The sequence below is a fragment of the Dunckerocampus dactyliophorus genome, chromosome 3 (assembly GCF_027744805.1).
Source record: "Dunckerocampus dactyliophorus isolate RoL2022-P2 chromosome 3, RoL_Ddac_1.1, whole genome shotgun sequence".
In the NCBI taxonomy this organism is placed as follows: Eukaryota; Metazoa; Chordata; class Actinopteri; order Syngnathiformes; family Syngnathidae; genus Dunckerocampus; species Dunckerocampus dactyliophorus.
The window spans coordinates 21,984,611-22,007,352 of record NC_072821.1 but is presented as its reverse complement, the minus strand read 5'-3'; the positions used below and the strand labels follow the sequence as shown (position 1 = coordinate 22,007,352).

At 40.3% G+C, this 22,742-nt stretch overlaps 1 protein-coding gene across 8 annotated transcripts in view; it reads right to left on the bottom strand.

The window, feature by feature from the left end:
- The window catches only part of nav2a (neuron navigator 2a), a 229,267-nt gene that overhangs the window by 110,628 nt on the left and 95,897 nt on the right, over window positions 1–22,742 (bottom strand). For 3 of the 8 annotated variants that reach the window (XM_054769961.1, XM_054769963.1, XM_054769964.1), the window contains exon 1: window positions 2,320–3,101. The exons of 2 other annotated variants lie outside the window; for them this stretch is intronic. In XM_054769961.1, coding sequence (XP_054625936.1) covers window positions 2,320–2,532 — 213 coding nt within the window. In that variant the 5' untranslated portion in view covers window positions 2,533–3,101. Of the gene's footprint in view, window positions 1–2,319; window positions 3,102–22,742 lie in introns of those variants that run through there. 3 more of the 8 variants (XM_054769962.1, XM_054769965.1, XM_054769966.1) reach the window with 2 other exon arrangements.

The window sequence follows — 22,742 nt, the reverse complement described above, 5'->3', positions numbered from 1 at the left end:
ACCCTGGACTATGGAGACACACATTGCGAGACACTCTTCCAGGGACAGACATGCTGATGCTCGTATTGAAGTTGAACGCTTAACTACAAAGAAAAATCAAAACAAAAGCTAACCTCACACTACACATACGCTGCAAAAACTGCCATACCTGAAAGAAGCCCAAATTATCTTAAAACGAGACTAGTTTTCTTATTTCAGGCAAAAAATTCTGCCAATGTGGTAAGCAAAAGTTGCTTGGCTAGAATTCTTATAGCTAGAATATGTTTCTTGTGACTTTTAAGAATATAATGAGTCCTAAAATAAGCAAGTTGTTCTTAGTCACACAGCGATATTTAAGTAAAATGTTGTTGTTACAAGGTAAGAAGTAAGCCAAATGCTCTTATAAGATTCTTAAATTGAGATAAAATCTGCTTTTTTAGGCTGGATTTAAGCAAAAATGTTTTTACATATTCTAGATGTAGGAGTATTATTATATTTTCTTACAATTTTGAGAGTGAACCTATCATGCATGTGGAAGGAAGCCAGTACACAGGGGGGACCGTGTGAGTTCCACACAGATGTGTTCCAATGGGGAATTGAACCCAGGTTTCCTGTATATTGTGGGGCTAACATACTAACCACTCGGCCAACATGCAGCTAACATCTTTTCTTGTCGCCATGTTTGTTATGTTGGTCACTTATTTTCAACACGCAATAAGCAAATTAGATGGATGGAACTGTTTTACTGAAAAAGAAAAAAGTGTGATTGTATCGACAGTGAGATTCACTTAATTTAGAAAAGCCTATTGTCATAAACACAATTCTTTTTTGGCATGATTTACATGTAAATTCACTTGTTTTAACATTTATAAACTAGATAAAAAGACAGTAATGTTTTCAAGTTTAATCATTAATAAGAATCAAGTTTAATAATTGTACAAATTTACGACTATCCATCCATCCATCCATTTTCAATGCCGCTTCTCCTCATAGGCATGCTGGAGCCTATCCTAGCTGACTTCAGGCGACAGGCGGGGTACACCCTGGACTGGTCGCCAGCCAATCGCAGGGCACATATAGACAAACAACCATTCACACTTACGGACAATTTAGAGTCGCCAATTAACCTAACCTGCATGTTTTTGGAATGTGGGAGGAAACCGGAGTACTCGGAGAAAACCCACGCACGCACGGGGAGAACATGCAAACTCCACACGGAAATGCCCAAGGGAGAATCAAATCCAGGTCTTCCCGATCTCCTGACTGTGTGGCCAACATGCTAACCACTAGACCACCGTGCGGCCCAAATAAGCCATTTAAGACTGAAATAAGATTCTTCTTCTGGATTAAGATTCTTCTTGACGTGTGGACAGGAAGCGAGGTTGGGGATTCAGAGTTGTGGTTTAGTTGGAGTACGGCCCCACAACAGTACCCCGTGTTATTATTATGATTATGATGGTGATGATTATCATTATTATTGTGCCTGCTGCGAGATAATTCAAACTTGCAATAGTTGCTTTTGACAGCGATCAAGTCTGGAGCGCGTTACCAGTTACACATAGTGGCCAGTGTAGCCTACAGTTAATCACCGTCCTTTAATCAATTAAACTGTATTTGTATTTTAGTTAATTTAGTCCTGTTTGTTTAATTTAATTTAGGCCAACAACATGTAAAAATGGCTTAATATGCATAATTTTTGACTAGTAATAGGCCATAGTCAAGCAGCGGTCATTTAATAATAAATTAGTTTCCAAAAACATACGATAGAGGGAGGGCGTGATGTTTGAACCTCAAAGCGGCGATGGACGACTGTGCTGTGTATGGTTCTGAGTTGTGATTCAGGGGTTGGCCTACAGGGGACATTGATGATTGCGTGCTGGATAGAGCCAAAGAAGAGCTGCCAAGCTGCGTTGGCCACATTGAAGTGTGGAGTGTGTCGTGCTGTAACGTACACATTGCTGTTTTATAGTAGCAACCATGCAGATTTGTGCACAGTCATCCTCCCTCATCGTCATTTCATCAACATTACAATATTTTATACTCCTAACTGAGCTGTTGCGGTGATTTTGTTTTACGTCTTGACTGCAGTGACAGTAAAGCTTTCATACGTGCACAAATCTTTCGTCATGTGGCTAACAATCAAAAAAGAATGAATGAATGGGTGTTGAATGTTTTTTTTTTTTTAGAAGCTTACAACAAATGGTGACATTGACTTAACGGGACATGATGAGTTGTTCGACATAAACGGGTCTTAAGCAAGAGGGTTCCACCGTATAACAAAAACAGTCGATCTGCATGAGCACACTAAAATTTTGTTAATTTCTGAGGTTTTATCCTGACCTGAGCGTTTCTCCTGATCTCTGACCCCAACACAGAGCCTCTCGGACGTCCTGAGCCAACCTGCTGGCTTAGAGAGGGGATGTGCGTCTTCACAGGTGCAGCAGGCAGAGTGGAAGCTGGTGGTCTGCTGCTGACTTGAGGGATCGGCAGTGCGCTGTGTACGGGTTTGGGGAGTCCTGACTTCATGTTTGAGGCCACCAGGATGGCTGGCATCTTCACCCTTGCTTCACTTGTGAGGACGGCTTCTGGCGCAGGGATGAAACCCCGCTTCGGGTCACGACAAGCTTACCACTCACATGTGATCAAATAGTTCTGTTACCTCAGCCTTCACTTTATTAAAGAAGCGTGTGTCCGGATGGTAGCTCCTCCTGTTAGATCTCAGCAGGGGAGTTGGCTAAGCTCTCCAAAAAGCGGAGTCCATCTGCGTGTAGCTTTGTAGTTCCTTATTTGACTAACAACAAATCTTCCTCACATGATGTTATAAAGGAATGTGTCCATGTCAGAAAAAAATGTCCAAGAAGAAGAAAAAAAAACCCTCAAACAAGGAGCAATCCCAAGTCACCTGATGGTAATGTCAGCATTGCCCTCCATTATTTTCCCCAGTATTCCCACTATGTCCATGTGATGACGCCACCAAAGAGCGGGCTGTATTGCAGAGACGCGACAAGGGAGCAGACGCAGCACACGCTTGCTTGAGCGACTACTCAGCTTATGGCAACACAGGCTGAAACACCCTGTAGTCTACTGGCCCTCTCTCTCTCTGCCTGGTACAGTAAGTGCTGCTTCAAAGCAGGTGTGGCTTACATGTGGACTGACATATGTGAGTACGCCTTTACGCATGCACTCAGTACGCTGCCTCCCTCCTGCCTTTCTGGATATCCTTTTGCCCACTAAAATTAATCTTGTTCATCAAATATTGTATTGTCTTTGACCCCTTTCTGATTTCTTATTTTTCTGCATGTTTGTCATACTTAAATGTTTCAGATCATCAAACAAATGTAAATATTAGTCAATGACAACACATCTGAACACAAAATGAAGTTTTTAAATGGAATTCTTTTCTTATTAAGGGAGAAAAAAATCCAAACCTGCATGGCCTTGTGTGAAAAAAGTGATTGCCCTCTAAACCTAATAACTGGTTAATATCTAATAGCAGCAACAACTGCAATCAATGAGTCTCTTACAGCGCTGAGGAGGAATTTTAGCCCACTCATCTTAGTGGAATTGTTGTAATTCAGCCACTCCAGCATGGGTTTTCCAGCATGAACCGCCTTTTTGAAGCCATGTCACAGCATCGCAATAGGATTCAGGTCAGGACTTTGACTAGGCCACTCCAAAGTCTTCATTTTGTTTTTCTTCAGCCATTCAGAGGTGGACTTGCTGGTGTGTTTTGGATCATTGTCCTGCTGTAGAACCCAAATTAGTTTCAGCTTGAGGTCACAAAAAGATGGCAGGACATTCTCCTTCAGGATTTTTTGGTATACAGCAGAATTCATGGTTTCATTTATCACAGCAAGTCATCCAGGTCCTCATGCAGCAAAACAGCCCCATACCATCACACTACCACCGCTATGTTTTACTGTTGGTATGATGTTCTTTTTCTACTTTCATACCAAATGTAATGGGACACACACCTCCAAAAAGTTAAACTTTGCCTTGTCAGTATTTTCCCAAAAGTCTTGGGGATCATCAAGATGTTTTCTGGCAAAATTGAGACGAGCCTTAATGTTCTTTTCGTTCATCTTTCCGTTCTTTTCGTTCATCTTCATACTTAATGATGGTTGCGACAGTCAAGCGATTGAGAGTGTGGGCAACATTGAGCATGTGGTGCATTCTTCAGAGACGCAGTTGTCGTGTTTACGGACGGAAACACTGTTCATATGACTCGGCACGCCACCAAAACTTTTAGAAACTCCAATGAGGGATGATGCCAGTTGTGGTATCTTACAAGTGACACTGGTTATTGCTCTTATTTTTACACTCGGAACTTAAAATGTTACTAATTGAGTATAATCCAAAAAATATATACAAATGCACACATATGTAGTTCTTATTGTACAACTACGCTGTATGTGCAGGTACATTCTATCCAGGAGTCCACTTGGACATTGAAAATGCATACATATTACTGTATCTTTTTTAGGGGTGTGAGATAAATATCCGACAACATTGAGAAATAGCTTGGATAACCAATTTTAAAAAATGTTCCAATCAGCAAAGATTAACCATACTGTGCTGTAGGTGGGTTAGCCTGCGCAAATCAAGCGCTCCTTTTCTGTGAAACGTTGGAAACAGCCTCGCAGACTGGTAACTTCAGCTGAGCTCCCTTATAAACAAACAAGCCGTTGATCGTGTGGGACTTCTCACTGTTTTCAGAGGACGACATTTCAACGAACGCTCTGCAAACAATCCAAGATCATCGATCATCAACACATCAAACCTTTTTAGCCACCTGAAACGCCAGCATTGTTACAACGCATGGAGCTTGTTCCTGCTGCTGTGCCATTTGAAAACTACAATAAAGTTTGCCAGAGACGACCTGAGGGCAAAAGCGATCCGTGATTTCACCTTGGAGCCACGGTTTGTATTTCTAAAATGTTGTAAAACAATTTGTTAATTGTAGTGATGTCATGATTTTTGGTTAGAACAAATCTACAGATGCAGCTTGTCAATCCAACTTTGTTTGAGTCGTTCTTACCTCCAGGTGTGCACAAACTACCGTTAAATTTGAATTTAATAAATAATAAATACAAAAAATAATGTGTAATCAGTATTGATCTTAAGATGGAGGAAGTTATTGGTCTTGGTATCGGCTTGTAAAAAACAATATCCCTCATTTGTGCAATCCCTCATTTTTTATGAGAAGTGTAAACAAAAAGAAACAGAATATAATGAGAGCAAAATTACAACTTAAAACCACACCGCCCCACCACAGGACAGTGAAGGGAGGATGAGAATACAAGTAAGATCTGTTTCGTGGGTGGTCAACGGCAAAGACAATGACACAATGTACAGCCGTAAACACTTTAGATCACAAGTCATACAAACATGTTAAACACCATGTTCAGTGGCCAAAATAGACACTGTCACAACACTAAAAATATCCTCCAGTCGTAAAACCCAATGACTACTGCATATAAAGCAGTTTTCAATTGCACTTATCGGCTGATGACAAATGATGTATGTTTTAGTGATGTCGAGCATGAATTCTATTGCAATTCAAACAAACATCAGAATCATTACGTGTACTCTCTCCACTACTTTGACTCGACTGAGCTTGGTCTTTTTAAATAAAAGAGCGGCCAATTAGTAGACTGTGGCAAGAGGAGGCTGATTCCCAGCAGGCTTTGTGTAGGCGGCTGAGGCCTTAAACTATGCTTAAAGAAAAGACAGAGCAAAGTGGGTAGCAAGATTGCTTTTAGAGTCCACCACTATAGTCACTTCTTTAAAGCTACTTGGTCTCATCCTAAACCAAAAAGGCGTCTTAAGGAGGACGGCAATCCATTCCGTTCTCGTCAGATAGCATTAAAAACACACACAATTAGATGTTAGCATTTACATAATTGCGGATTATTGTAAATGGATTATAGGATGAACATACTAAGCAAATCATCTCCAAGATGAGAACACGTATGAGTGAGAGAAGAGATGCGAAGGGTCCAAAATCTGTTTCATGCAAATCAGTTTCTTTAATTGCTGACCGAGCAAAACATTGGTCACACCGGGGGACTTAAACTAGAAATATTGACACAACACTGACATTGTGTTGGATATTGTGTTAAACTGTTTCACATCACCCACAGCAACTTCAGAGGGAAAATGTTTAAATTCCAATTAGATAATTAAACAGTGTGGGCTCATCAGGAACTGATGATCATGCTATAATCAGCGATGACTGAAAAGCAGGCTTCCTCTCTGACAGAAACACACACCCATATCCCTCTCCGGCAGAATCATATAGGAAAATGCCTTAGCGGCACCCCACCAGCTTCAAATGTCACATAGAGAATGGAAAGAGGGAAAAGACGCACAGCTCATCATGGCAATGGGAAACTTTCATTATTTTCCTATGATCCACTGTGACGGTAAACAGACCCTTGCAAATCAAAACACAGCACTACTCTGAGCAGGAAAATCAAACAGCAATACGCTACGTGATTTCTGCAGCAGCGTTTGAAGGTACCTGACAACAGTCCAGTGCCGTCTATTAATAGAGACATTTTCACGGTAAATGGGCCTGGTATTGACAGTGATAACTAGGACACCCTGTGATATTATGCTACGTGCTTTATGTCTATACTGTATTTCTGCTTAGAATAATAAACATCTTCGTGTGGTGGATGGTGTGTGTGTGTGCATGTTTCACTACTGTAACTATGGAGATATTGTCAACACAGATAAAACGTACCAAATAATCCCACATTAAAAGCCCTGAAAAGATTATTTTTCATGAGTCATTGTGAGCTTGTTCCCTGTTTTGGGCTATGCTCTTTTGAAGAACTTTAGTTTGGGTGGGACTACCCTGGAATAAAAAAGTGATATTGCAACTCATGTGAGAGAAAATTATGAATGCAAATGTGATGTCAGGTATTCGTTGCCTGCATGGTCTTTGGTCACAATATTAGGTACGAAAGCGGCAATACAAGATTTGTATCAAAGGTTTTGCCTTTAAAATACAACAGTAATGTCAGCTTTAATAGACTCTGTCAGGGGGGTATTTACAGTAGAGCTTTGCTTTTTGTGGGGTTATGGTCCGGAAACACCAGCAAATGGAGAAAATCTGCCAGTAATTGATAAAAATATCTATTTTTGACACACAGCTCACTCCCCCTCCGCTCCAAACCCTCCTGTTGGCTTGTCGTTGACGTTGTTGTGATTAGATTCAGCTCCAAAACCCTCCCTGTCTTACCTAAATTTGCCTCACACACTTACTAAACACATTTTAAATAATAAAATGGATAGCTACTCACCACGAATGAATGATAGTGTAAGATGACTGCGGAACAGATGGAATTGCGCAATCGCGGGGTAGAAGTTATACGATATACATATACGTATAATATAAGTTTCACTTTTGCGTCTCATAGCAACTCTGCTGCGTTCAACAAATTGTGCCACACAAATTGCGAAACTGCGTGATAAAAAAAACATCAGTGAAGCATAAAGACATATTGTGTAAAAATCAGTTTTTTTAATAGTTGTACATGTATGCTGTAAATCTTACCTGGATTACCAACATTTATAAATTTAGGGGTGGGTGAAGTGTGTTTTCTGCAGAAAAAATGAAATTTTTAGGAGAAAAACAATTTTAAAAATTATTTTTTTCAGCAGGAAGCCGTTCATTTTGAATCCCAAATGTATGGGCATCCACTGTATTTAACAATGTTTACTTTCTTTGAAAAAAACCTAACTGTGATATAATAAACATCAAGTCGTAACTCTGTGACGGTCTGATACACTAAACAGATACACTTCATTCATTACATTATTATGTTTTACATGTTGAAAATACAACAGTGATATAGTTTGTTGACTACCAATGTATGAGTGAGAATGAAAGAAAACCACACATGCACACATGCACACGCACACACACACACAAATGAGACAGAGGAGACAGCAGCACCCAAACAACTGTCTCTGAGCAGTAACTCGGGTTGACAGGAAATCAGGGAGGATACAGAGCTGTGGCAGTTCTGAGTGTGTGTGTGTGTGCGCATGTGTGTGTGTGTGTGTGTCTCCGTGTGCAGAAAATTGCCACATGTGATCATAAGAGCTACTTTGTGTCAGTATCAGAGAAATCAATCTAGTGGAAAAAGAAGAAGGACAAATTTGCCGTCACTTAACATTTTTGCTGGGCTGTGATTTTGGGGATGTTACTGGAGTTAGGTCATTATGATCTTGTGTATTTATACATATAATTATACAGATGTATACAGTGTTCCCTTGCTACATCGCGGTTCATCTTTCGCGGATTCGCTCTTGTGTTCTGCGTCCTTGTGGTGTATTAGAGTGATCTATCGGTGCTCTGCTGCATGTGTCTGTTATTGTATTTACTACTGCTACCAGTAGAGGGCGCTGTATACTCATGTGAGAGTTTTAAGACGTGTCCATACGTGTCCACGTCACCTCAGTATGTATAGACACAACAGTCCTGATTGGCTAAGGGAGAACCCTCCCACCTTGTTCCACATTCTGATTGGCTGTAGACCACTGTCAATCAATCTCCTTCCTGCAGGACTGCCTGTTTCCTGTTGTATGATCGCTAGCTGATGCTGAATGAAGGCAGGAGTTATGCGGCCGTAGGGCACCTGGACTGCTGTATATGAATCTTGGGTTCATGGAGGACGACGGGGAGGAATATGTTTTAGCAAGGATACAAAAATGCTACAGCCTAACGGCGCCAGGACAAGCCACGATCAGAGGAGTGAGTCACTTCGGCTGAATCCCAATTCCCCTCGTCTTACCACTTACCCCTCATTTTGCGCTTTCACGAGAATCAAGTGGTGTCCCAATTCTCCTTAAACAAAGGGGTAAGTGTTCAGGGGTATATACCCCTTGAAAACGAATGTGGTAGCCGACCACACTTGAAACAAAGGGGAAGGCGAAGCTACAACACCCGCTGAGAAGACGGAAGCACGGAGACCGAAAGAAACACACAAATGTAAGTAATTACACATAATTTTTAAGTTTCACAGTCACGTCACTCATGTTTTATTATATAGTCAATCATTTGCTACTCCACGTACATTTTCGCCATGTTTTTAATTGTTGGTTTTCGTTTGTTACAACTACACGGCTCACACCGATAACTTAACTGCAATCTACCACATTTCATAATTGATTAGACAAAGACTACATAGAGATAGCGACCACATTAGCCTGTTCATTGGAAGTTGTATTTTAAAATCGCTCGCTAGCGAGGGGAATCTACATGACTGAACTGCCATGTTGGTGTCTGACTAAAGCGCCCCCTTTGTCGGCCACGGTGTGTGGCTTCCCCGCTCTATGCTCTGGTTCTCCCGACCTCCGTGGCAGCGCAGCCATGCACCTAGCCCGGCCATGTGCAGTGACGTTGGCGTTTTCTAATCTAATCATTCATGTAACGCAGCACATCGTAGTGAAGTCTGTTTGCTGTGAATTATAGCCACCGTAGTCCACCAACAATTCTCATGGTGAGATATGTTTGTTGTATTCAGCATACAGTATGGATGGTCAGGAAGTGAGCTAAATAAAAGATGGTAAAAACATGGCCACATGGGGACAGCACACCGCATGATCAAACTCGGAATCTAGCGTTATCCCATCTATTTTTTTTTTACTATCACTCTGTATGTGTTTTCTTCACACTATTACTGTACTACTATTACTATCATTACTGTATTTACAATGAGTTAATAGTTGTAGCCCATCAATCATGCATATGTGTCCTTCCTGCAGGAGAGGCAACTTAAGTCAGCCCTCTGCTGCAGCACACAGCACTCCAGTACCATTCAAAAGCTAAAATCCCAGTAGTGGAAAAAAGTCAAATACAACAAAATGCAATTCTGGACTTTCTTACAAAACAATCTGAGGGAGAACATCAACGACAGGAGGAGAACGAAGCCAAAACAGGGAGGTTTTTAAACCTTGGAATAATGCTTGATAAGGTTGATACATTTGTTGATAAAGTTTGTTATATTGTTATTTCTGTTTTATATGTATATTTGATACATTTTCTAATTGTATAAATGTTACAGTGCTGGTTGTAAGATGTGAATTATTAGAGTTGTTTGTTGTTGTGCAATAAATGCCATAGTTTGTAAAAATGTGTGCCTTTTATTTTTAAAAAAAGGTGTCATTAGGTAGGCTATATAACATTGAACTAATGTACAAATGTATGCACCTTACTTTATGGAAGGAAACATTTATTATGAACAATAATACAACTCATCTGCCTATGTCACAGTCAGCAAGTTGAGAAGGGTGATGATGTAATGAGAATCAAGCGGTGTCTAATTTCTTAGTGGCTTCTTCCCCTTGGCCACAGGTTTAAGTAGGGTAGGGGTAGGGGTAAGAGGAAAGGGAAGGGTTTAGGGGTAGAATTGGGATTAAGCCTTAATTTCTTGTGTACAATCTCGTAAATTGGTCATTAAGATTCAAATACAATTTGAACTTTGAGAGTTTTTAAACAAGAGAGAAATGTGATAAAATGTTAATATCTGTCTGAGAAAAGTGTATAAAGTGTATGGTGAGGGGCTTTACAGCCTTAAAACGTATATAATAATTGCACAAAAATATACGACTTTGCGGAATTTACTTACTGCGGGCTATTTTGGGAACCTATCCCCCGTGATAAACAAGGGAACACTGTACTGTGAATAGTGAGTACACAAATATGTGCAATAATGTCTGTACAAACTGATAACATAGCACCTAGCACGTTACCACTTAGCACTCAAGCACTTTATGTCTCCGCAAACCCATTGTGGTTCTGCCAGGTGTACATGGTTTTATGCCTATTTTTTTTTTTTACTGTTTTTTTGTATAGTATTCTTTTTTTTTTTTTTCCTGTATGCTAAATGTTGCTATTATTACGTACTTAACATCAACCTGCCCTCGGGAACAAAAGAAGGAAATTAGCCACAGCCTATAATCTTGCATATTTACATGAGATTGAATAATATACACTGTCCCGGGCTTTCTTAAATTAATGAATCTACAGTACAAATTCTCACTCAATGTAAAAATGATATTATATACATTTAATATGTACGGCTACAATCCCCTCTGCTGTTGCTTTTGCCGGGATGCGGCCCTGATTTAGGAAATCGACAGTACTGAATGCACCATGTGTGAAAATGCTAAGGGAAGAAGGGACTTCCATGATAATTTAGTGCACATTCACCCATTGGTCCTAAATATTTAAGTTTCATATTGGAGGTTGGCTGTCATATAAAACAAAAGATACAGTAGAAATCATGTCTAAACGTGCTGGAACGTTGCAAATCACATTTCCCAAAACAGTCTGAGGGAAGTGTTAGGAAAAGGCGAGGCACTTCACATAAACAAAGAAATATACCGTATAAACAAAACAAGGAGGATGATTGGAAGAATGTGTTATGCATCACGTCCAATAGAAGCCACCCAGATAAAGCCTGTAGAGTCTGCTTGTGTAGGCCTCTGATAATGACTGTTCTGTAGGTTTTTCACCAAGAAAATGTCATTTTAAAATCACACACTGCTGGATTCATATTGATTTATAAAAGTTTTTTTCCGTAATTTATTTGGATTTTAGATTTTTTTAGTCGATTTATCTTCCACTTTAACCAATGTAATCAATATGCCCAGCTAACACCGAGCCATTTTAACACCCATCAGCCTCCACCAATTGCGCTCCTACGTGCATGTGGGAAACATATGTAGGCCTTGGTTGAGAGACACTGTGTTTGACAGAAGCTCACACTCAAATCTAAAAGCAGTGCAGCAGTGAGGAAACGTGACAGGGAGACAAATAAAATATTTCCTACCTGTTAATGAAAGGTCACATCATCGGACAGGCAGGGCCAATGGGAAGACGGAGGAGAAAAGAAAAGAGACAAAGCTGTTAGAAAAAACTCTTTAACTAAAATATCAAATATTCTTTCATGATAATGTGCACTCTTAACCTGCACTCAAAAAGGTATACACGTCCTGCGATAAACAAGGGATGATTGTAATTTTAAAAAACTGTTGCAGAACAGCCCACTGACTACTTTGGGATCATTTTGCTGCAACTCCCAAGCAAAAAGCAGACAATTTCAATATATGTATAAGGTGTAAGAATAACAAAATATTCACTGATCCTTCAAAAGGATCAACAGGCATTCACTGAAGAAGTATGTTTGGCCTAACATGTGGTGAAACTGTGGAAGCAGCCACTTGTCAGGTTTACAGCCAGTTTGTGCCTGCAGGGTGCCAGAGTAGAAATGCTGCCAAGTGCTGCCCACCCAGATTAGCTCCACTTACTCACAGCTTCCATTCAATACGCTGTTCTCCTTGGCACGATGACGTAAAGCCAATAAAACAAAGGTTCTCACTCGCAGCAGGGAAAATCGAAATAAACGCAACATTATACACCTGCTCTGCAGTAAGAAGACCAAAAGGCAAACGCGACATTAAGAACGCCACAGGCACGAGTCCTAAAGCAGGCCCGTTGGCTCAGGACAGAGAAAGTAAAGTCTTAGGGTTCATTTCCTACAGAATGGAATGTAAAAGAATTGTATTTTGATTTGTAAAAAAACCTAAATGTCTGAAAGCAAGCTGTTTGAATGTTCAAAGCTTGGAAACGGGAAATCAATCTGCTCCAAGCTACATAAAAGGGAACAGCTATTAAATCTTCTAATTTGGCAGGATGTTTCTAATCGACGGGGCGGACCACAGGCTGCTGAATAAAACTCAAGAACAGTAACCTGCATGCTGAGGCCCTTAAAAACGGAGGGCAGACCATTTATGAGCATAATGGGGGGAAATAAGCATTGGGGCCACACATACAGATGAATGAAGCAAACAAACACAGAGCAGCTCTCCACCATCATCAACATCATTGACCAAATGCTAGCAATGTCAGTTTGTTTGTACGGTGGTCCTCATAAACAGTTGGTCCAAAATTTTGATTCATACAACTACCTTGTATAACCATAAAAAATAACACTGTTTTTTGTTTCTATTCTGTCTTTACTTGGATTGGAAATGAGTACACATAGTTCTAGTTGTAACATAGTAGTTAGTTCCATTGAAGAACAACCACTGGCATTGCACATTGTCGTTCCTTAGCAGCATCCAATGCTGTTTAGTGGTGTCACTAAAGGAAGCAACATTTTCTTTCAAATCAGTCGAGAAGCATTAAGGAAACTACGACATCACATGCCTGCAATGTTTCCAGAAGGACAGCAAAAACAATACTGGTTAATTCAATCTATAGCAGTAGATCTTCCCTGCACTTGCGGCTGTTAAATAAATTATAAAAACCTCTTTTATTCACTTTTGCATTTTGACAATATTAGATTTATTTTAATCTCTTAGAGTAATCTTATTAATAAGCAAACACAAGATTACCAAAATGGAATAATCTGCATAATTTCACTGTTGCATTTAAAATCAAAGCCATCCATTTGTATAATTCTTGCTCATATTCTAATGACAGTGTCCCCTGACTACACACTTAACCAAAGGCTATTTATCCTTGGGGGTCATTTTGGTGGAGGAGACGCACCTTTAAATGTACATCTACTGTTTCTGACAGCAGCAATCTGGAGATCAGATTAGAATGTGTGCTCTTTATCACACTAAGCAATCCTTTAAAGAGCTTAGTGAGTGGGTCCAGTCTGCCTCAGGCCCAGCGTGCTGGGTCAGGAAAGCACCCGTTCTATGCTGCCCATTCCTCACGATGCTAATCCTGTTTTCTGTAGAGTATTCATGCCAACCCAGCAGCAAGCAGCCATCCACATAAAGCGGAGGGCAAGGCGATTGAAAAGAATCAACACAAAGGATGAATGTCTATCTGTGTGACAACATGGAGCAAACAAGTGAGTCAAATGATGAGAGAGCCGCAAGCCCACGAGCAGGACCGTCTCTTTTCTTCTTCATGCACCTTTTCCAAGGTCACATTCAATCGCTTCAAAAGCTCTTTTGAGATCTATTTAAGCTTATACATCTGAGAGCTGTAGCAAATTCCAAACATAAAAATCCAGTCAGACTGAAGATGAACATTTTTTCCACAGAAAAATAGTAGTAGTAAAGGAAAGAACAGGATTTCACAAAAGTGTGTACACCCCTCCATTCCAACAAGTATTTTCTCATATCTTCTCAAGGGACAACACAATAGAAATGAAACTTCCAAATGACTTGGAGTAGTCAGTGTACAGCTTGTAAAGCCTTAGACATTTACTGTCCTGTGAAAATAAGACACAGCCATTGTCTAGATAGCTGGCAATGTAAAAGGTAAAAACACAGAAAATGAAAACGGAACAAATGGAATTTGGAAAAAAATGTAATGGATTTAATCAGGCGCTAATCTTTCCACTTACTTGTGTTGCCGGCTTTTTAGTGAGTAATGGCTGTGTGATTCATTTTCACAGGACAGTAAATCTATGCTGATATACAAGCTGTACACTGACTAATCTATATACTAGTTGTATTTCTATAATATTGTTCTTTGAGACATATACTGCAGTAAGTAGTAATTAAGTAAGTAAGTCATTTTGGCGACTACAGTATGTCAAGGTCCCAGAAGATACAGTCTTCCCTCTCCGCTATGTGCTTTGAATTTCACGGCTTCACTCAATCATGGTTATTCAAAAGCATATTAATTGACAAAATAAACGTATGTGGTTGAATATGGCCAATTATTATTATTATTATTATTAGTCAAAATACACTGCTCAAAAAAATTAAAGGAACACTTGGAAAACACATCAGATCTAAACTGGGGAAAAAATGATCTTGAATATCTTTCCTGATAATAAGTGGGTGATGTATGAGTAACAAAATGATGCCACATCATTTGATAGAAATGAAAAAATGATCACCCTATAGAGGGGGGAAATCAAAAACACCCCAAAAATGAAAGTGAAAAAATGATGCAGCACACTGACATTGTAGCAACTCAAAATGATTCTCAGTAGTTTGTGTGGCCCCCACGTGCTTGTACGCATGCCTGACAACGTCGGGGCATGCTCCTAATGAGACTACGGATGGTGCTCACTGCCCAGCACCGTAGAGCTCGATTGGCATTTGCCATAGACCACCAGAATTGGCAACTACACCACTGGTGCCCTGTGCTCTTCCCTGATGAGAGCAAGTTCAACCTGAGCACATGCGACAGACGTGAAAGGGTCTGGAGATGCCGTGGAGAACGTTATGCTGCCTGCAACATCATTCAGCATGACCGGTTTGGTGGTGGGTCAGTGATGGTCTGGGGAGGCATATCCCTGGAAGGACGCACAGACCTCTACAGGTTAGATAACGGCACCCTGACTGCTATTAGGTATCGGGATAAAATCCTTGGACCCATTGTCAGAACCTACGCTGGTGCAGTGGGACCTGGGTTCCTCCTGGTCCACGACAATGCCCGACCTCATGTGGCTAGTGTATGCTGGTAGTTCCTGGAGGATGAAGGAATTGATACCATTGACTGGCCCCCACGTTCACCTGACCTAAACCCAATAGAACACCTCTGGGACATTATGTTTAGGTCCATCCGGCGCCTCCAGGTTGCTCCTCAGACTGTCCAGGAGCTCATTGATGCCCTGGTCCAGATCTGGGAGGAGATCCCCCAGGACACCATCCGTAGTCCCATTAGGAGCATGCCCCGACGTTGTCAGGCATGCGTACAAGCACATGGGGGCCACACAAACTACTGAGAATCATTTTGAGTTGCTACAATGACATTTTAGCAAAATGGACCAGTCTGCTGCATCATTTTTTCACTTTCATTTTTGGGGTGTCTTTGATTTCCCCCCTCTATAGGGTGATCATTTTCATTTCTATCAAATTATGTGGCATCATTTTGTTACTAATACATCACCCAATTATTATCAGGAAAGATATTCAAGATCATTTTTCCCCCAGTTTTGATCTGATGTGTTTTCCAAGTGTTCCTTTAATTTTTTTGAGCAGTATATATTCATATTCATATATTATATTCTTAAATATTACATTTTTTGCCTAAATTAATCATTTTCAAGCATAAAAATGGCTAAATGAACTAAAATACAAATTCATGGCATTCAAAGCACGCGTTCAAAGACGTTGATGATATGTAGTATTCTGCACTGGTCACTAGGTGTCAGTAATGTTACCGTAATGTACTGTAAACAGTGCATCTGACATTATTACAACTTTCCAAATAATATGTTGCATTGGACATAATTTTGCAGTTCTATGCCAGTCGTCTACTTTAGTGATGAACTGGACTATTTCAATCAAATAAAGTTAAAGTCGTCCCTCGCTCCATAGCGGTCCGAACATCGCTCCCTCACTCTATCACGATTTTTAAAAAAATAGTTAATTAATTATCGCTCTTTCATGGTTGATTACAGCCTATTACTTGTCCAAAAAAATGCACATATAAGCAAATGTTACGTATTCCTGGCCTAAATGAAGCATGATCAAGCATAAAAATGTTCTAAATTAAGTAAAATACAAATATAGCTTAAAGCAATACAAGACGTCGATGAACTGAAGTCTTTTGACCACAACAGCCGTTTTTTTTAATATTTTATAATTATTTATCTCACAACAGATACAATAATAAAATAATAATACTCATGATCATCATAATAACACAAGCTATTGTTGTGGTCGTACTCAACTCGGTCTGAAAGGCATTTATTGAAACACACATGAGCACGAGTCTTATTTATGTCTTAAATGGCTTATTTTCTCTGATTATCTACTGTATTGGGTAATATGAGTGTAAAGGTGACTATAAAGGTGTTATTGCATGTCTAGAGGGCTCTAATAATGTAAAAAATCGGATTAAAAAAGTGCTAAACAGCTTTTCTATGCTCTAATTATGAACATATTCTATTTATTAATATTGAATCCCACTTTGTGGGAATTCACTTATCACGATGGGCTCTGGAACCAATTCCCCGTGATAAACGAGGGATTACTGTATTCACATGTATCTTTAAAGACCGGCTTCAGTTGTATTGCTATCCAAGCAGCAATGAAGAAGGCCAACCTGCATGTTATGATCAGCACACAGGAGTAGCCCCACCTGACAGTGCAGGATGATCGTCACCAAATGTGATTTTTCACCACAGGACCTCGCAGGTCGTTCTACATGTGTGTTCTGACCACAGCAGCTGCGCCTGGAATAGCTCTCTTTCAGGAAGAGAAATAAATATCTATTCACTGGGGGCGGTTCTGAACGGACACCGACTGGACATAATAACTTTTGCATGTACAATTGTGTTAATGTTAAGAGACAGCGCACCTAAATAATAACATAGCTCGCTCTATGCTGTCATTGCTTTGGTGAGACAAGAACCTCTGTAGCCATCAAAGCGACCGCCTGTTTATTATGACAGCTTGCGAGCTTGCAATATATGGGAAACATTACGACTAAAAGGGCCAATTACATGGACACTCTAGTAAACATTCACACCACTTTCTGTGGTAAAGAAAAAGACAACACGCACATTGAAGCCTCACCCAAGAGACACACTGAATTGTCAAGAAAATACCCTACAAGAAAACAAAAGATGTCCAAACATACAGAGAGGAGAGAGACACTGACGAAAGTTGGAGGGAGGACACTGACTGGGCTGGAGCTTGCTGGTTAAAGCTGGAAGCCACCAAGGCCTGAAGAGTCCTTTACAAGCCTAAACCATGTCATATCACATCAGTGTCGCTGCCAGCGCTCCACACACACACACACACGCGCGCACGAACACACACCCCTCGAAAAACATCCACATCTTAGTCTGAGCACAAACACACGCAAGCCTTGAAATAGGCCTACATGATGGGATTCTTATCCCACGGCCCCTGTGGTCCATTTTGTCGGCAGCCACTTAGAGAAGCTGCACACACACACACACACACACACACACACACACACGCACACTGACACACTTATCCTTGTGTTAAACATGGACGCACTGCAGGTAAGCACGTTTGATGGCTGATGCTGAGAGTGACAGACAGCCGAAGGGGTTTTGCCATGAATACACTCCATTACTTTCTGTCCACTGCTTTCAAGACCCCTTTTCCCCATTCATTCCCTGTGAGTGACACTGTTTGGCTGTGCCTTTTTATTCTATTTTAAATTTTCTAATGCCAATTGCCAGTACAAAAACTGGACAACAAACACGGTAGAGATGTCATTACGTAACTGTACTGAAACAAAACGCTATGCAAACTGTTAGGACGTTAATGTATTTTGAAGGTAAATACACATCTGCAATAAGTTGCACTCAAAATTGTTCAAACCCTGAAGTAATTAATTAAGTTTTGGGGGTCTTTCAGCCTTTCCCTGTAGGGGTCACCACAGCGAGCCAATTGTTTGATCTGGCTTAGTTTCCTGATGCAAGCCTCGCATTTTAACTGGGTTTGGGGTCCGGAACATGCATCTAACTTGCATACAAGGTTACAATGCATTATATATTTATAATTCACAATGCAACATGTCTGAAAAGGAGGAAGAAGCAGAGCTTATTGAATCCTTTTTGGTGAGGATCTGCACAAAGGGGCTAATGACTCATAATGGCACCCCCATCTGTCATCATTGCATGATGCTAACAAAGAAATAGACAAACAAACATGTCACTATTTTATTTTTATTCTGTTTTAAATTTGTTAATAATTTAGCCCTGGTGGAGGTGTGCCTAAATGACATTCTAGTTACTGTATATGTGGTCACGTACTGTACTGTATTTAATGCTGGCTTAATACTTTTGCACAGTGCTGAATATTATTATGATGCTTTAACAACCAGATATAGTCAACAGCTAACAAAAACAAAGAACAAAACAGAGTTAGCCTATGAACAGAGACATGGACCAAATATTGTGGCTATATTGGAGCTTTAGGCTAGAACCAAGCGCCGTTCACTGATTTTCACCATGAAACGGCTCTTCTGAAACTATTCGGCTGCCCTTCCATGGCAGTACAGCAGCAAAGGGGCGTGCAAAGATTTTAAATGAAGGTCGCTGCTCGCAGCTTGAATAAATGTATTTGGACAAAAACATTCCTCCATCTCAACATTGGGCGGACTCGCAACAGCTTCTAATCAGTTGGTTTTCTCAGAGGGGAAGCTAAATACACACAATCTCCCGTTTTTCCTCTGTTCATTAAACAGCTCTTTGGGTCATTTTAGTCATTGAAAAAGAGAAAAGTACTTAAAATGGGTTTGAAGTTAGAGGAAAGACTGTGACTTTGGACATACTGACTCACCATCTTCACTGTACTGGTCAAGGTATGGAAAGTAACGACATAATTAGAACTGAACAGGTTTATTATTCAACCTGAGAGGAGGCTGCCTCCTTAACGCACTCATGCAGTCAAATGTTTTCCTTCTCTCAGTTCCAACAGTTTGGAAACGGCAAATGCCAAGTTGTATTCATACTGGCCTCCAGTGTTAACATGAAGAAGTTCAAGGGACGGGAAATCTGTCTGGTTCTTTGCTGGGACAAACTCCAGTCCACCCTATCACCTGACTATAACCCTAAATGGGATTAGGCTTGGGGGTGGGGGGGAATAAATGTCAGCTTCAATGTGGTCGACTTCTACTTTAATTGGCTGCTTAAATGACTGAGGCAGTTCTGCTGAACCGCAGCCCGCCAGGTCAGAGTGTTTAGGTGTGGATACACTGAAATAATCAGTTATTATTGACACAAACATAATCATCAACCAACCCAACCACAGGTAATACAACGTGACCGACTACAATCTCAGTTTACCCTGGCGTCCCCACAGGCCATCCATTCTTGAATCATGTGTATACTACAGTGTGGCGGTGCAAAGTCGAGCCAGTTCTCACCCTAGAACCCCCCTGAGACATTACTGTTTGTCTTGAAAATGGTCAGCTTGTTGCATTTGCTTCCACACAGGAAGGTGATAACACCTCGACCCCAGCAGCTGCTGACTTCAATTGCCCCAGAGACTGAAGGAAGAAACCAGAATGACATCAGATACAAATTGGGACGTGATCCCTGCAACCCTGCTCCTTGCTGTAGAAAATATTCTTGTACAGTGCATCGGTGGTAAATGTCAAGTGCCTCCAAATTCAACATTACATCAGGGGATCAATTATGCTGTTTTATGCCAACATTTCTTCTTTGATATTTGGCATTTAATTGCAGTTGGTAGACAAAAACATGGAGACAAGGCTCTGTTTTCAGGTCTCCTATTGTGTGATCAAAGTGATATCAATAGGTTTTGACAGCCAATGCCACAACTGCACATCATAGCGAGAGGTGCCAATAAATTAGGTCAGTGACATATTAGTAACAGCCCTCTGTATGATGGAAAACTATAGCTCTATACCAAAAGAAACGACAACCACAAACGATAAACATGTTTATTATATAGGATGTTGGCTAAGCTGACATCCATCATGGACAACACCTCTCACCCGCTACATGACACTGTTGTTTCCCTGGGCAGCTCCTTCAGCAGCAGACTGTTACACCCACGGTGTAAGAAGGAGAGGTTCCGCAGGTCCTTCATACCGACCACTGTCAAGCTCTACAACACCTGAACCATTTTGTATTCACTATTTCACTATGCATTCTTTACTTGTGTATCTTGCTTGCTGCTGTAACAGGTGAATTTCCCTGCTGTGGGATTAATAAAGTACTACTACTACTACTATTACTTGTGTTTCCCAGACATTCATTTATTTATGGCCGACCGCCACAAATAAATTTGGACCACCACAAATAGATTTGCCGCAACCTGTTTGCCCTTGCTAATAAAAACATTCTAATGCAACTGTTTGTGAGTGTAGTTTGTTGTTTCAACTCTTTTTCAACTCAATTCAGTTTCAAAAAAGCAAGTAGCGACAAATCTAGCAACTTTTTCTGGTTTTGGTGGACACTCGGCCTGTCACAATAATCGATAAATCAACTAATTGAACAAAAAATAAAAAAATAACCTGTCTCACCCTCGATAAATTGACGTGCATGCATTCGTGTTTGTTTTCCTCCTCTCTTTTTCAGGCCGGATGACAAGAGGGTTCACTCTGCAGAGCCAGCATACGCTAACATGAATGACGGCACAAAAGCGATAGTTTCTAAGGTGAATGCCACATCCCCAGCGTGGGAATATTTCGGTTTTAAACAGACTAAAAAAGGTGAGCGCATGAACATCGACATACTGAGATGTCGCATTTGTTCAAAAGTAGTGCAGGGGAATACCGCCATCTTGTATGAACACTTACACGGACGTGGAAAGGACCCTTCGTCCCGACAATCAGTCAGTGTCGCTCGCTACATTGAAACGCAACATTTCGGGAAATGTAAAAAATATTTAAAGGACAGTACAAATTACCTGGGAGAACGTACATGTACAACATGTCACAAACAGCAATTCCTGAACTGTGGAACCTGTTTTTTATTGGAATGTTTTTTTTCTTAATAGAGACAGAGTCTGTTTGTCTTTTTTATTTGTTTAATTTATTATGTTGTTTACTTCATTTATTTAAAAGCTCTTAACATTCCAATTACAATGTTAAATAGTCTTCAGAAATAAAAGTTTAGTGCTTTTGACATGATGTATTGTCATTATTATGCCATATAATTAATGAAAAAATAGTCTCAAAAAATGTTGGTAATAATATCGATTATCGACAATAATTCAATAATATCGACCAGCAACATTTGTGACAGGTCTAGTGGAAACTTTTGGAGACTCTAACATGAGAGCGGCTGCTGTATGGGAAACTTCATTTGCATTTCGAAACATATTTCTTTGGCATTTTTTTCATCACTTTTTGTCTCCCACAGCGTCCATAAAAATGACATGTACAGTCTCCTCTAATTAATCAGTTCCCCACCCAACCGTAATAAGTCAATTTCCGCAATGTAGATTTCCTTCTTTATAAATTGAATATTTTCGTAGTTAGACCATTGAAAACCTGTTTACCACCTTCTAAATATTTGTTTTACATAATTAGAGCCCTCTAGACATGTAATAACATCCCTGCAGTCACCTTTACACTCATATTACCCAATAGAGTAGACAAAGAGTGGTGTGAAAAAGTGTTTGCCTCGTTCCTGATTTCTTATTTTTTTGCATGTTTGTCGCACTTAAATGTTTGAGATCATCAAACAAATTTAAATATTAGTCAATGACAGCACAACTGAACACAAAATTTAGTTTTTAAATAAAACTTTTTATTACTAAGGGAGGAAAAAAAAATCAAAACCTCCATGGCCCTGTGTGAAAAAGTGATTGCCTCCTAAACCTACTAACCTAAAAATAAATACAACCTAAACCTAATAACTCAGCACCCTCAGCAGCAACAACTGCAGTCAAGTGTTTGCAATAACTTGCAATGAGTCTCTTACAGCACTGTGGAGGAATTTTGGCCCACTCATCTTTGCAGAATTGTTGTAATTCAGCCACATTGGAGGGTTTTCCAGCATGAACCGCCTTTTTAAGGTCACGCCACAGCATCTCAAAAGGATTCAGGTCAGGACTTTGACTAGGCCACTCCGAAGTCTTCATTTTGTGTTTCTTCAGCCATTCAGAGGTGGACTTGCTGGTGTGTTTTGGATCATTGTCCTGCTGCAGAACCCAAGTTGGTTTCAGCTTGAGGTCATGAACAGATGGCCAGACATTCTCCTGCAGGATTTTTTGGTAGACAGCAGAATTCATGGTTCCATTTATCACAGCAAGTTTTCTAGAAAAAGCAAAACAGCCTCAGACATCACACTACCACCACCATATTT